At 33.0% G+C, this 15895-nt stretch overlaps 1 protein-coding gene across 1 annotated transcript in view; it reads left to right on the top strand.

The window, feature by feature from the left end:
• Positions 1-15895, top strand: part of LOC133181239 (UNC5C-like protein) — a 21722-nt gene extending 5827 nt beyond the window's left edge. Inside the window, exons 2-5 of the mRNA XM_061315777.1 lie at positions 8761-9848; positions 11453-11604; positions 13408-14002; positions 15725-15895. Of these exons, the coding sequence (XP_061171761.1) occupies positions 8772-9848; positions 11453-11604; positions 13408-14002; positions 15725-15895 (1995 nt within the window). The 5' untranslated portion in view covers positions 8761-8771. The remainder of the gene's footprint in view (positions 1-8760; positions 9849-11452; positions 11605-13407; positions 14003-15724) is intronic.

Below are 15895 nucleotides of genomic sequence, written 5' to 3'. Positions count from 1 at the left end.
TTTAATGATCAGTTACTAATTCTTATCATAACAAAATTCATAATATCCAGTTTCAATGGCCTTAATTTTGTGTACTAAATGACCTTGCTAATTTTTCCGACCAACCCTCCGATCATAGGCAACCTTTTTAAGAAGAACATGTATAATTAAACATGTAATTTTCCTCATTTCTGCATAAATGCATGTTATTATCTATGCAGTAAAAAGTATAGACACACATATACACAGTCAAGAATTTTCAAATTATTTGCTTCATTAGCAGGCGGAGAGAATATACACGTAATTACATGTATGAGCATGCATACGACAACAATATCTGTTGAAAATTTTAAAACTGCAAGAACTATCTTAGCATTAAATGATTTTTCATGCTATTTTTTCCCCTCTGAAATATTTTGAATTTGCCAAATGTGACCCCCGTTGCAAGAACTAGTATAACTATTATACTAGTACACCATATCTGATCCAGAAGTTTCAGAGAAGTACATGTAGCTGAAATTGTTTAAAACGACAAACAAAGCACGACGGACTAGAAGTTGGTAACCCTCAACAGCTGTTCAAGAAGCCTAAACACAAGATGAAACACTTCCTTTAAGTTTGGCTTAATGGTGGCTTATAGGTCCTTAATGATGGTTTAATGGTTGTCTTTAAGTCACCATTAAGCACCTTTAAGCTACATTTAAGTAATAAATACACCACCATTAAGTAACCATTAAGCCATCTCAAAGTCCTTAATGGATGCTTAAAGGTAGCTTAATGGTGGCTTAATGGTGGCTTATAGGTGCTTAATGGTAGCTTCTAGACAATCATTAAGTCACCATTAAGCCACCTTTAAGCCAGACTTATAGGTGCTTAATGTCCAAACTCCATTAAGCTACCATTAAACCACCATTAAGCCACCATTAAGTCACCATTACGCAGTCGATAAAACTGCTTTTACGGGTTAAATATTATTTTTATAATGATTTTTTCACAAAAATTATAAATGTCGAGTTTAAACATTTGTTAATTCAGCGAAAATAATGTAAAAGAACGAAAATTAAAAAAAAAAATAAATGAAAAAAAAAATCATTCCCAGCAGGATTCGATCCCACGACCTTTAGATTGGAGGGCGAATGCTTTAACTACTGAGCTATCGAGGCTGTTGAAATTGAAGTGAAATATAAAACCTTTATTTTTAACAAAACTTGTTTGGAATGGTTACAGGTACCGTACATGCATTTTTTTCTGATGTTTATATTTATTAATCAATGATACGAATAACTATATTTATATATATGAATATATTTTAAAAAAGAAATTTTGATGAAGTTTTATATTACGTTAATATTTCTCAACCGTGGACCGGAGTTCGGTGTGATGGTGTGAAACAACTTTTTGATTTCAAGTAACTGAATTCCTCGTTCTTTTATTCGCCGATTTATAAGCATGAAAAGATTGAAATTCCACAGATATAACAAAATTTTGTTATTAAAAAGGAATATATCATCGAAAGAGAACGATTGGGAAAAAAAAAACATATTATAGTTCTTATAACTATGCTGCGAATATTTACGATTTTTGACAATCTTTGCGTAACAATTAAGTTATAAAATATTTTTGTAACATATCTTCAGTTTTAATTCTTTTTATATCATTATGGGTATCAAAATAATTGTCTTTTTGTGTAAAATCATAATTTCTAATTTGTTATATGCTTGTGTAAATTTTAAGTTTTGTAAAAAAAATAGATCATCAAAATCTATCACTGTACGTTCCCGTGTATAGTTTCCTGTTAATTGACCGGGGACTGGTGGGGACACCTAATTAAGGTCTATTGTCTAACTAGTCGATATACTGTACACTGATTATTTTACCCCGCTTCTCAATGTGTATAAATTTGGTGTGATACCCTGTTTAATCTGATCGGCTGTTCTTCTGAAAATTGATTTTGAAATAACAATCATTGAAGACCGACTATATTTTGATCAATTCTTACTTCTGCATTATTTTAAATAAATTCTTACTTCTGCATTATTTTAAAAGAAAGGAAAAAATAATGGCAATTAAACTACGAATTAATTCAAATTATTCATGAATTAATTCAAAGATTGGCAATATAATCTATACCTATATATTTTTTTTTTATATCTTAAACTTTTCTCTACCCAAAGGAAAATTAAGAGACAGAGATATTCCAGAAGAAAATGACTCTAATTACATTTCCTATGAATTCGGCAGTGGAACGTGGCTCTCCAAACACGAAAGAAAAATATGTGATTTTTAAAAAAAATTAATATATATTATGTATTTATGGATAAAAATAATTTTAAAACAAGTATTAAAACAAACTGATTTTAGGGAGCGAAAATTTTAAGGCATTTGATGAAGCTGTTCTCAGTTCCCGGGTTTATACGCATTGACAAAGATGTTAGAAATAGCGAGAAAAAAGTATGAATTGAATAAGAATTTGCGGAAATGATACTGAAACAACTTCAAACTTAACAAGTTAGTTTAAAGACTTGATACTGGATGCGTTAAGGTGGTTTAATTAAGCTTGGACATTAAGTCACCATTAAGCTGCAGCTTAAAGGTGGCTTAATGGTAGCTTAATGAAGTTTGGACATTAAGCACCTAGAAGCTGCAGCTTAATGGTGGCTTAATGGTGGCTTAAAGGAATTAACTTCTATAAGCCACCATTAAGCTACCATTAAGCCACCATTAAGCGATTGCTTAAACACGGTCTTTCGTCCTGTGAAAAGCCCCACCCAAAAAAGTCACAAATATTCGAAAATTCAAAATCAATAACTACATTTCATTACATTTTCAACAGTGAAATACTGTGATTTATTTATTGAATAAAAGTGATATTCTCTCACAGTGTGAAAGGATACCAAAATGATATTCTCTCACAGTGTGAAAGGATATCAAAGTAAGTAAAGAATAATTTCTGGACTATCATAAGATAGAGATAGTAATTGATAGAACTAAAACTGCAAATTTCTTCCCAAATATGTTGCTAAAAGCCATGCTATGTAATGTTTTCAATCTCAGAACTGCTAAGCTGTCACGTCTCAACCGCTCAACTATGACGTCAAGCCTATGACACTTTGTTAAGAAAAGACAGAGGCAAAGGGAAAATCAAAGAAACTGTAATAAACAGAAAATTCAATGTTTTTTAGATGAATATGAAATTTTTTTCACTCGTGAGACAGGATTTTTTGATATTTTCACTCGCGCTTCGCACTCGTGAAAATATCAAAAAATCCAGTCCCACTCGTGAAATAAATTCCATATTCATCTAAAAAACATTGAATATCCTCTATTTCCACATCTTGCAGTGTCTCCCAAATTATATCACACCGTTGAAAAATCGTTTAGATCTATTTCAGATCAATGAACTAAATATATTCCAATCATTTCCAGTGATGAAATAATTATTTTGTCTCTGGCGTCGTTTCAACCGTATTAAAACATGAATTTAATGATTGGAAGATTCATAAGTTTATTCAGGGTATATAACTTTGGGCAGTAAAGCCCATCAGTTTACAAAAATAACATATAATGACATATATTACAGAATTTAAGACTCTCAACGAACCTAAACGGGGGGTGGGGGGGGGGGGTGAAACCCCTGGTCAAGAGTTCCTCAGTCCCAGTTCCACTCATTTATAGTATACAATACAATAATATATTGAATAAAGCAGTACAATAAATAATTCAAAGTTATAATACAATATATAGCAAATGCTATTTTAATGTACAGACATCTGAAAATATAAATCTTACACTGATAAATTAGGTTAAGCTGTTAGTTCTTTGGTACGTAATATTAGAGCATAATAGATATATTTCCCTAAACCAACCAAGGTAGATATGCGGTTTAATTTGTACCAAACAATTGGATTAATTTAAAAGTACTTGGCGATTTGTAATAATATTCATTTATATATATTTTTTCTTAAATTTAGATATCTAGGGCATTGAAGAATGAAATGGAATTCGTCTTCTATTTGACGAGTTTTACAAACATCGCATAATCTATCCTCTCTACTTTTGCCTTGGTACCTTCCGCATTCTCTGTTAAGAGAATGAGACGAAAGTCTAATGCGGGAAATATGTTTTTTAAATTACTCTGAAAAGGTTTCGTTAAATAGGATTGCATTTTACAGAAGCCGTTCCATTCGGATGACCAACTTCGCTTTTTTCTGTCAATTTCTTGCGTATACATGTATATATTTTTGTTTTCCTTAATATTTTCACTATCTGTCCAATAATCGATGCTAAAAATATCAGAAATGAAAAAAAGCTGCTTAATTTGACGTTTTTGACATTGAGCTTTGGAGTGTTTCATGAACCGCGATTCTAAAATAAATATTAAATTCAAACAATTAAAACCAAACTTTTCTGACTTGGATTTTTATAACTGTTTATGGTATTTCAGTTAGAATGATTCAGTTTGACAAACGTCATTGTCCGCTAACTTTATGAATAACATTCGTATTTACCTCCATTGAATACTTTCTCCTCATTTCTTATGAAAACAACTTCCCTTATTCAATTCATTAACGCTAAACTGTTTTTATTTTTTTTCGAGGTCACAAAGATTTCTTAAGCAATGGGATGTTTTGATGTACAGATCAATAATAAAATATTTTACGTACGTAAACATACTTCATATGATTATTTATATAGACATAGATATAATTAATGAAATTTATTTTTTTTTCGGTTAATGCGGGATTAACGGTTACAATTATTGAGAAAAAAATAACATAACCCGCTCACGCTGGTTACTTCTGCAATAGTTGCAACCGTTATTTCCGGCATTAAAAACTAAGAAAGCGTTTTATTGTTTAATTAATAGTTCGATATTAATTCATGTCATAAAATGTTTACACAAGTTCCATCTTCACCTCGGAGTTTACTACGGCGAAATGGTAAATGACATGTACTTCTATAAACCAGATTTGACGTCGTTAGGCGAAATGGGAACAACCCCTTTTTTAATCCATTAATAAGCCTTGCAGCGACACCTGCGCTACTAACATACCAAACATTTTCGTCGAGGGCTACTTTATTTAAAAATTGTACCAGTTGATTCTCTGACCAATGTTCAAAAGTAGAAATTTTTCAAAGTTAAAGCATCTTTATTATTTTATTGACATCTTTATGCTGCTAGGATCACCTTTCCCGGGAATATTTTCACATTTATCATGGTGCACATAATTCATAGATATCACGGTAGCCATGCATGCAAATGTAAGTCATTTTAAAATCAATTTTGAATCGTGATAAATGTTCAGTGACGTTTACACCTAATTTCTAGGATCCCAAGTTGCAATGGTTAAATGTTATCACACAAAAAATTAAAATTAAAAGTTTGCTTAAAAACGGTCTATATTCAAACGAAAATGAACAGCGCTCGATGACCGACCCAATCTGATTGTAATACATGTAGGTCATCAGGGTTCTTTGCTTGATAAAAAAGACATTATTTTTGACCCGAACAAAATTAAAGCCTATGCATCACAAGCAGGCAGTAAATCGAGTCACGCCCATATTACAGGTAGTTTGATATAAAGGTTAATTCTGTTTTCCAACAGACCAGTGAGAGAAAAAAACTGAAAAGTAAATCTTCAAATAGGATTTCCTCCATTTATGTTAAACATTGAGCATAAAAGAAAAAAAAACACTTAAAGAACTGATCAACCTTACAGATGGTAAAGGTACGAATCTCTGCTGGACTAGGCATGAAGATTTGATCGTTATGAGTCAATGTTTGATGTCCAGATATACCCCTGGTATTTCCTAATCTAGCAATAACTGACCGTTTTTTTTCTCGGTCATTCTACACAATATAATGCAGAAATGAAATGACCCACTTCAGGTGAACAGGGCACGCAGGTGTTATCGTGGAGAGATTGGAATATCATTAAATGTTATCTATGTAAAATAAAATTATTGTGAGAAATAGAAAACCATAATTTCATTACAAACTATTGAATAATATACATTATTACCGAACCCACTATCTATATGTTATTAGGCATTTTGAACTGTTTCCTGATTCACTTTAATGTTTTTGCACATCATGATGTTTACATTTTCTGAGGGTTACCTCGAGACAACAGTTTCATCTTCCCATCGTAGTCATGAAATAAGTGTATATTAAAGCAAAAACTTGTTTTTAAGTGAAATAATGGATATTCAAATAAACATTGTAAAATATGTCATAATCATTTGGAAAATATTACACTTAATTTTGATTGTAAAATATTCTTAAAGTATATAGCACAGTTAGTGAATAATATGTTGGATATCATGTTTAATGGAAACGTATCCTTGTTGGTTTTTATTATGTTCAAAACAGCAAAATAAGACTGACAATCATTTTTTCTCTTTTATTGAATATATATTATATAAACACAAAATTATTGATAACATTGAAGAAAGTGACTATGCATTGATACATGCTTTCAAAGATTCTGGTCTGGATGCAAATGTTGTGGAAAAACTATAACAATGGAATTTTCTTTCAAAAAAAGTCTCTGATATTATAAATAATCTTTTTTTTTTAAATTTTCGAACAAACACTCGCTGTAGGATAGGTCAATCTTCCTGTAGAAAATTTAACCTGTAGGTGTTGTAAATCAATGGACTCCATAGATGTGAAAGAGTATGGCTCGGGTTTAAGGGGAGTGGTGTTCATATCCTTATATTGTAATTGTCTTAATAAATGTTTCTTAATCATTGCCATAATTGGATTTATGTCATAATATTACAATTTTTATATAAGAATAACTACCATTACAATGTACATTTTATATTCTTTTAGTCAATCAAAATATTTCAAATGATGTACAAACATGATTTCGATGCATACAAATCAGTTAAGGGTATTGTAAACGTTAAAATGTGTGCGTAGGTGAATTGTTTGCAAATTCTGCGATTAGAAAAGTTTTGCAAAAGTTATTACCACGCGAACGGTTTCATAAGGGATACCATACAAAGCAACAATCCAACTCATTTTGTAAATTCCGCGAACGGAAATCGCAAAAATTATGCACGTTTACAGTTTATGCATACTCACTTTCAATGATTGATTGATTGTTTATTATTTAACGCCGAATCGGCAATATTTCAGCCATATTTCGGCGGCTTACTTTCGTACGCTACAGTATATACAGGTACGAGTTATCCCGCATTGCTATGTAATTACTGTAATCACTTATACGATGCATATAACTAATGCTGCCTATTTTTTCGTCAAGATACTTTGAAAAATTATTTTATGCTACTTTTATAAGTTCTAATGAAACATCACTACTCTTTTCAAAATTAATCCCAGATATTTTTTTTATCTCATGATAAACTATTGCGTAAAATAAAAATTATATCTTCAACCCTATGCAGTTTCTGTATAGAAGAAAATACAAGAGAACACAAGTTTTATTATTGTACTTGTATTGAAACATTTTGGAACCATTTTCTATCATTGTGGAATGACCTACATATTCTTCACATGGATAATTTATCCTCTCCAAACATTGTATTAGGCCTGTAAAAGAGAAAATGTGATAGTCTGGCGCAGTGGTTAGAGCGTTCGCTCTAGAGTCGCGGAGTAAGGACTTGATCCTTACGTCGCGGGTTCGAATCCCACTGTGGGACATGGAGACCGCTTCTTCGGATGAGACCGTATAAACCGAGGTCCCGTGTCGCAGTAGGTGCTGGCACAAAAAAGATCCCTCATTGCTCAATGGCCCTCAGCGCCGAGTGTAGGTCAAAATTTGCAGCTCTCCACCGGCAAGTGGTGGCGTCTCCATATGAGTGAAAAATTCTCGAGAGGGACGTTAAACAATAAACAAACAAACCATGGCATCACCATTCATCAAATAAAAATACGATAAAGACAGTTATGAATCTCAAAGTAGTCTACTCGCTAGCCAAGTTATATTAAAATCAGACAAAACTGTACGAGGAGGAATATATTGAAAGTATTTCTTCATCGAACCGATACATATTATGTATCTTAGTGCAGACTCCTAGTGTGCAAAAATATACTGGAATCAGACCAAAACTGTTGGAGGAGTTGCGTTTTGAAAGTTTCAAGGAAATTTTTATTTTTAGTAGCCATGGCAACACCGTTCATCGAAATCAAAAAGAACTATGTACCTTAATGAAGTCTACTTTGTGTGCCAAGTTATGTTGAAATCAGACCAAAATTATAGGAAGAATAGCGTTTTGAAAGTATTTTAAAGACATTTCTAGTTTTGGTAACCATGTAAACACTGTTCATCAAAATCCAATACACAGAATTATGTATCTTAGTGCAGTCTACTTGTGTGCCAAGTGCAAGTTATATTGAAATCAGACCAAAAAATGTAGGAGGAGTAGCATTTTGAAAAATTGTTCACAGACGGACGGACAGACGGCGGACACCTTTACTATCGCATAAGCCCGTCTAATCTCTGACCAGTTGAGCTAAAAATCAGTGTTTTGCTCTAATAGTAACTTAGACATTTTTAAATAAAACTTAGCAACCAATACTAGATGCATTATAATTGTTATTAAAGAACCCATTGTATTATTTTAGTATGTTCCACACTTTTTATGATTTGTAAGATATTCAGTCTTGTATGATGCAGATTGACATCATTGTATAAAGAACAAAATATTGCATGTAACATTGTTTTTGAAAAAAAAAAATGCCAAAAAAAATTTATTTTTCTCGTCAAAATTGCATTGCTAAACAATTCAAAATAGTCTTTTTCTTGCTAGGAACATGAGAGATGAAGGACGAGGAATGCTCAAAATACATCATTTGGGCCAGTGTGACAACTTCCATCGTAGCCTGTGGTATTTTTTTTCTTATGTGGCGATGTGTCTCTCGCCGTAAGCGTAACAGGCGAGAAAGTGGGCCCTCTGTCTCCCAGCGAAACCATTGTCATGACTGTATGCAACATGACAAATCTTACTGTGGTGAATTTCCAATATCGCACAGGAGAAATGATATACATGTAGAACAGAGTGTTCATTGCCGGAATACTGCTGATGAAAGGCCGCTTCCTTCACTTCGGACTTATCAGTCTCCTGTTTTGTATCCTAGTCCGGTACCAGCCGGCGTTTTGTCGACAGTAAGCGGGAATGTCTCTCCGATGCTTAACACTTCCTTTAGAGAGCCAGAAGAACATTTAAACCATGACATTCAAAATCAAACTTTAAATGATTTGGGCACGTCGTCTTCGTCTTGTTCGGTAAGTGGTGAAACGTCAAACCGCTTCACCAGACCTTTCTTTTACAGTAATGACATGTATACCGTTTCAGAACGAAGCAAAATGAAAACAGTGGGAGGAAAACTCATTGTATCGGTTGCCCATAATGTGACTTCGAGTGGAGATTGCCTGATGCTAGACGATATGGGTATATCCCTATATATACCACCAAATGCAATTCCAAATGGAGAAGAAACTCTCGTATGTCTTGTTCTGAATTGGGATCTAGGTGATAATCCTTATATGACTGAAACAGAGTCTCTTGTGAGCCCGGTGGTATTTGTAGGGCCACATGGACTAAAACTGCGGAAGCCCTGTGAATTACGTTTTCGACATTGTGCTTACGATCCACGTCATATCGTTGTCATGCGCAGTGAAACTGACCTCTATGGCGACAAATCGTGGATGGAAATGTACAATCAAGAAAATCAAGATGATAAATGTAGTCTCTCGTCCGATGAATGCAGATTGAAAATCAATACTTTTACATTGTACACATGCATTCTAAGGCCATTGAGGAATTTGAAAATGGCAAAGTGGTTACAAATTGCAGCTTTCTCTAACCCTCTGGAAAAGCGCATCGACCATCATGAGGTACTCTTTTTACTCGAGGGGCTTTATAATTTATCTTTGATTTCTTTTTATTGAAGTAATTCTCTCGTCCGAAAACAATTCTTTGGTTTAGTTATCTGCACTGAAACTGATTGTAATGTAAAATGTATCACGAGCGTTGATAACCCTAATGGTTTTTGACATCACATTTTTTTTACTTGCTCGACGTAAATTAGTAATCCCCTCAAATAATGCATTCAAACAAATGAAGATGAAAGAAGGCTCGGGTTCGATTCTCGTGTCCGGCACCGCGTCAAACAAAAGATGACGTAAGTATCATAGTAGTGAATGTTCCTTCGCCAAGCATCTTGTATTAAAAGTGAAAGTTACGGGTCTATCGGATATGACTTATAAATAGAGGTCATGGTAGTCATTGGCATGGTTAAGAACCATTACTGCTACAACTGTAAGCGCATAGGTCAGAATTCTTGGTATTTTACCTAAAGCTGGTACATGTAACATAAGTGAAAAAAAAAACATCAGGAATTGGACTGATACAGTTGCCAATCGAATTAGGACATTGAAATTGCTTCAGCATATTTGTTTTATGTGTTCAATCAATAAGTTTTGTTTGTTTATTGTTTAAAGTCCCTCTCGAGAATTTCTCACTCATATGGAGACGCCACCAATTACCGGTGGAGAGTTGCAAATTTTTGACCTACACTCGGCACTTAGGGCCATTGAGCAGTGAGGGATCTTTTTCGTGTAAGCACCTACTGCGACATGGGGCCTTGGTTTATACGGTCTCATCCGAAGGACCCAATCAGTAGGTAGCAACAGTTTATTTGCATCGAAATGAAAGTTAGGGTCTCTGGGACGATACCTTAAAAACCGAGCCTCCATGTAACAGCTGGTGTTGGCTCGGTAAAGATGCGTCATTGCTCAATGGCCCTGAGTGCCGTGTAAAGGTCGAATTTCGAAGTCCTTTACCGGCATACGGTGATGTCTTATATGAGTGAAATCTTGCAAGGAACGTAGACTCTAAGAACTGTAGTCAATTAATTACCTCTAGCGAGAAATAAAGTAATTTTGCAAGACAGTTTTGAATACCTGGACATTCGCTTAAACGTTGTCCGTTGTTAGTGTGTTTTACTGTAATCCCTCTTGGCGTTAGGTGTGTCATGTGCAATTAACAATCAATGAATCATAAGTACATGTAAAATACGTTGCGGATAACTGTTGGTATTCAGTGTTATTAATCCCCTACCGTTGAACCAGAGGGTATTTTAGGTTTCTTCCTCGTCTGTCCGTCCGTCTGTCTTTCCCTTTGTCTGTTCCATTTGCATTTTTTTCGCACCTTTGCAGATATTGACCTGATTTCTGATGAGTTATCTGAATTACAGATCAAGTTTGCTTTTCGTTTTTGATTTTTGACGGAACTGTAGCCTCTTCAGTTTTTATGAGGAACCAGATTACACTTGCTGGTAGAAGACTAGGATCACTTATGCAATACTGAAGAATACTTGTTTGTTGAAGAAACTACCAAGTTTAAAATTGAACCACAAAGACCCTATACTAAATCCTTATATCAAGACCTTCCAGTTTTATTCACTTCATCAATCTTGAATTACTTCTGTTTTCTTTAGGTAAGGGTTTACTTTCTAAATAAAACTCCTTGTGCTTTGCAATGGGCGATTCAAAATGAAGCTCATTTTCAACACGAGCTTTTGTGTCCAGAGAAGGCTTTTCTGTTCTACGGTCAAGTAGAAGACATCTTAGACGTCAGAGTGACATTGAAGTAAGTATTTACATTGTACATCATGCAGATTTTTTTTAAAATTATTTTTTAAATCAATTATTGTGTATTATTTGAATTTGTCCACCATGCATTATGAACTTCGCATCTGTATATGGGTGCTGCATTGTTAGGATTGTTGTAAGCACAATGATAATTAGATAAATGGAAGTATCCACGTACCTCCTTTAGTGTAAAGATTTTATTTTTTTTTCAGTTCTATCTTTTTTTAATAAGTATCAAAACAATTTCAATTCCTTTTTTAAATATTTTTGTGTGATACAAGATTAAGAAAACAAATTACATGATCTTAATGATCTTAGAATGAAAGATTTTCAGTGGGAAAACGATCTAAAAACAAGTATTTGAGTATGCCATGTTGGTAATTTTGTCTACTTTTTTTTTTCTATCTTCAGACAATACAATGTAACTTTATAGAATCTTTGCTAATCAACCAAAAAGAAAAAAAAAACATTCAAAGATCTGTCTTTGAATTGAATGGGACTTTTGAAACTGCTTCTTATCAAACTAAAACCACTCTACTAAGAAAAGATATTTAATTGCAAACAATATGCAAAAAAAAAAAAATCAGATTTGTTTAAATTTCAATTTCAGAATCGTTGAACAAAATCTCTGTGTACATATCCTCAGTATATGCACCTAGCCTCCAAGTTGATATGGATAGGTTTACAAGGTACACTTGTAATTGAACGTATATCGATCGTTGTTGATTTAAATGGTATGATCAATTGCAATTCAAGTACTATTTAACCGATTTTCCTTGGGAAAAATTTGGTTGTTGAAATGGAGAAAAAGCTAGAAAGGTACATCATTTGTCCTGATAATACTCCTCTTACTGTTTTCAACATAGGAACTTTTATTTAATATAGCAGATCAATTAATATACATACATGTATATCGGAGATGTGCATATTACTTGGATTTTGATTTTAGTAATTTATGAGGAAAAAATACCAGTTTGGACTCGGTCATTTTTTATGCAAAATATTGCATATAGAGTACATCATTTGTTCGCATAACTCTTCAAATAGGAAGGTTTGATTTGCAGATCAATTGTACGTATATCAGAGATGTGCATAGTACAATGTACTTGGATTTTGATTTTTAATTATTTAAAAAAAAAAACATTAGCCGATAATCAAAACTTGTTCAATTTTAAGCAAAATATTGTGTATCTGGTAGATCATTTGTCCTCCTCCTACAGTTTCCATCATAAAAAACTCGAGCTCTTTTTTTCGGGTCAATTGTACGATATATCAGAGTTGTGCATATTACTTGTATTTTGATTTTTATTAAGGTCGAACTAAACGTTTCTCGAATATCTTTTTTGTTTCTCTTCGCAATGTATAACAAATAAATCATAATTATCATTATCTTGCGATTTTTAAACTGTTCTCAAAATGTCTTAGTAGATAAAGACACCGAAAAATGTTATATTGGCAGTGGTAGTGATTTCTAATAGGATTATGTAGCAAATAACATCCTCTGGTATCTTGCGAATATGCTCACACAGTTATTCATGACAATTTTAACATTATTTTTACCACATATATGTAGTTTCAAATAGTAATGATCACGTTAAAACTTTGTCATTTCTCGGTGGAAACATGTATACGAACTACGAAGATGTAAAATTGAACATGGCGTTACAGGTTATCAACTGAGTATCGGGAAATATATGCATGCCCGCCCGAGGTCGTTGCGCGGTAAAGCGGGTCGAGCTTGCGAAGTCATTGACTACTTGTATATGATGTTTTAAAGTATTAATCACTGATTTTTTTCCAGATATTTGTCACCCGAATGGGAAAGTATAGAAAACGACGAATACGAACGTGTTCCTTACCTTCATATCTGGCACGGACAGTGTCCACATATTAGTATGTGTTTCAAAAAGAAAGCTCAATATTCAGTTCGTGAGCTGAATTTTCACCTGAACATATATCAGGAAACACTTGAAAATGAGGGTGAAAAAATCGTTGTGCATGCAACAGAGGAATCAAAAAGAATTGTAGATAATACATGTATAATCAATATTAACGCTAGTCAAAAACATGAAAGTGTTCCAATACCTAGCGTGGAGGTCAACAGAACTGAAGACAGGGTAAATGTGTCTGTAAATCCAAACCAGAGTTGTTCAGTGGCATTTCTGGAAGAAGTGTGTAAAAGCAATAATTCTAGACATTATATTTCATATGACCTCAGAAATCAACTCAAAATCAAACTTGATCCCCTGACCCCCCTTGGAAATGATTGGCGCCAACTCGCAGAGTTCCTGGAGATGACCCCGTGTATTAACTACTTGAGCAGTATTAAGTCCAGTCCCACCGAGGTGCTCCTGTGTGTAGCTGAGCATCGCAATATTCCTCTTGCAGAACTTGCGGTAAATAAAATTAATAATACATTTATGAATTAAAAATTCAAGAGAAAATTACATTATTTTTCAAATAGCGTGCGGTTGATTATGTTTAACTAATAGATGTTTACAAAAATGATCAAAAATTTGTTTTACTCACCATGTACATGTATTTCTTGCATCTTTTAATGTTTTACTTCTTCATCCAAGATTTTTTGAAACATAAGCTCCGTGTTATCTTTGAATTTTACTTGGGATCGTTGTTAATTTCTTATATGACTAAAATATGCTTTCTCGATTTCTTGTTCAGGTGGTCAGTTGTTTTTAGAGGGGGTCTTTTGGATAGTGTTTCGATTCACTGCTGCTGGTCGTCTAAGGAACCCCAGAAATAATGTGTCAATGTGTAAAGTGATACTTCTTTTTCATTTTCACTTTGTGGCTTAATTCTTTTCAAATTTTCTGCATTGCGCTTGATTCTGGTGTCATTTTGGGACTATAATTTTATTTTCCTTTTGCCTCTTGAACCACGTTACTATATAATGTCATTGTGTCACGTTTGTCTTATTTTTTCCCAGTGATTTTAAGAGGGCTTTTGATTTGAAAGCCTAAATTCAGCCCAAATACTAATATTTAATTGAAAATACCCCCTACTTTTTGCTTTTGTAAAAACTGACTTTTCTCACATTGGAAGTCAAGAGTTATCTTTCGTTTATTGAATGACAAACATAAAACACAAGTTGCATGTATTTAAAATTTGGATTGATATTATGATAGTTACCATCATTATATACTTATACGAAAGCTGTAAAATTACATTGTAATGTAAAGAAGTTACTTTCCTTTTGATTCAGATTGATATAAGCGTAATTTGTGCATTAATTAATTAAAATTTTACATGCACATTGTATGTGTGTTGATGAAAAAGAAATATAGTGCGATTATTGTGTAAAAAGAATTGTGGCTATTAATCTAAAGAAGTTTCTAATAAAATAATGTTACTCTGGCACATCGTCAAAACACCGATAGATAATAAAAATGCTTCTTTAATGTATATATATATATATATATATATATATATATATATATATATATATATATATATATATATATATATATATATATATATAATATGACGCATTTTAGCTTTTCAATAGTGCAGTCTCTTATTATTTTTCTTCCATATCAAAGTCTGGTTCAACTGATGTGATTCCTTAATGTGCATCTAGAAAAGTCTTCGTTTACTCTCAAGTTTGCTCTGTTGTGGCTTTCTCTTTGAAATCCTTCAATTGTCAGTAAATGGCGATAAAGTGATTCAGTGTCTACAACTTCTGATGAAAGTGATTACTAGTACACAACTCTACACTGGTTCTTAGCTTTCAAACAGAATAATTATTATAATGATGAAGAACTCCTTTGTTCATAGATGAATATATTTGATAAACATGATCACCATCAATGTAATAAACTTTTCATTATTTATTATTATCTTTATGTAATGACAGTAAAGGGCTGTTTATTTAATGAACCGGTATTCGTAACGACGGTTTATTAAATTATTAGTTTTCATCAATCAAAATGATTTGATGGGTCTGAAACTTGACACTTCCCACTGTTATTCAATGATCATTGACTTGAATAATTAATTAGAATATATATATATATATATATATATATATATATATATATATATATATATATATATATATATATATATATATATATAAACTTATGCGCATGTAACTTTTGTAGGATGCGTTGACCAAAATGAAGAGATATGATGCAGAGCGCATTATTCGGAATTTCCTATCTGATCAAAACCAGCTCGATTCAGATCTCTATGCCAGGGGTGGACATCAACACGACGAACGAAAAGTGCATCGACTGAACGAATTTAGTTATGAAAATCTTTCATATAAATAA

Source organism: Saccostrea echinata, unplaced genomic scaffold (assembly GCF_033153115.1).
Source record: "Saccostrea echinata isolate AGI-Se365-2 ecotype Australia unplaced genomic scaffold, CSIRO_AGI_Sech_v1 ptg000001l, whole genome shotgun sequence".
Taxonomy (NCBI): domain Eukaryota; kingdom Metazoa; phylum Mollusca; class Bivalvia; order Ostreida; family Ostreidae; genus Saccostrea; species Saccostrea echinata.
This window is presented reverse-complemented; position numbering and strand designations above follow the sequence as displayed.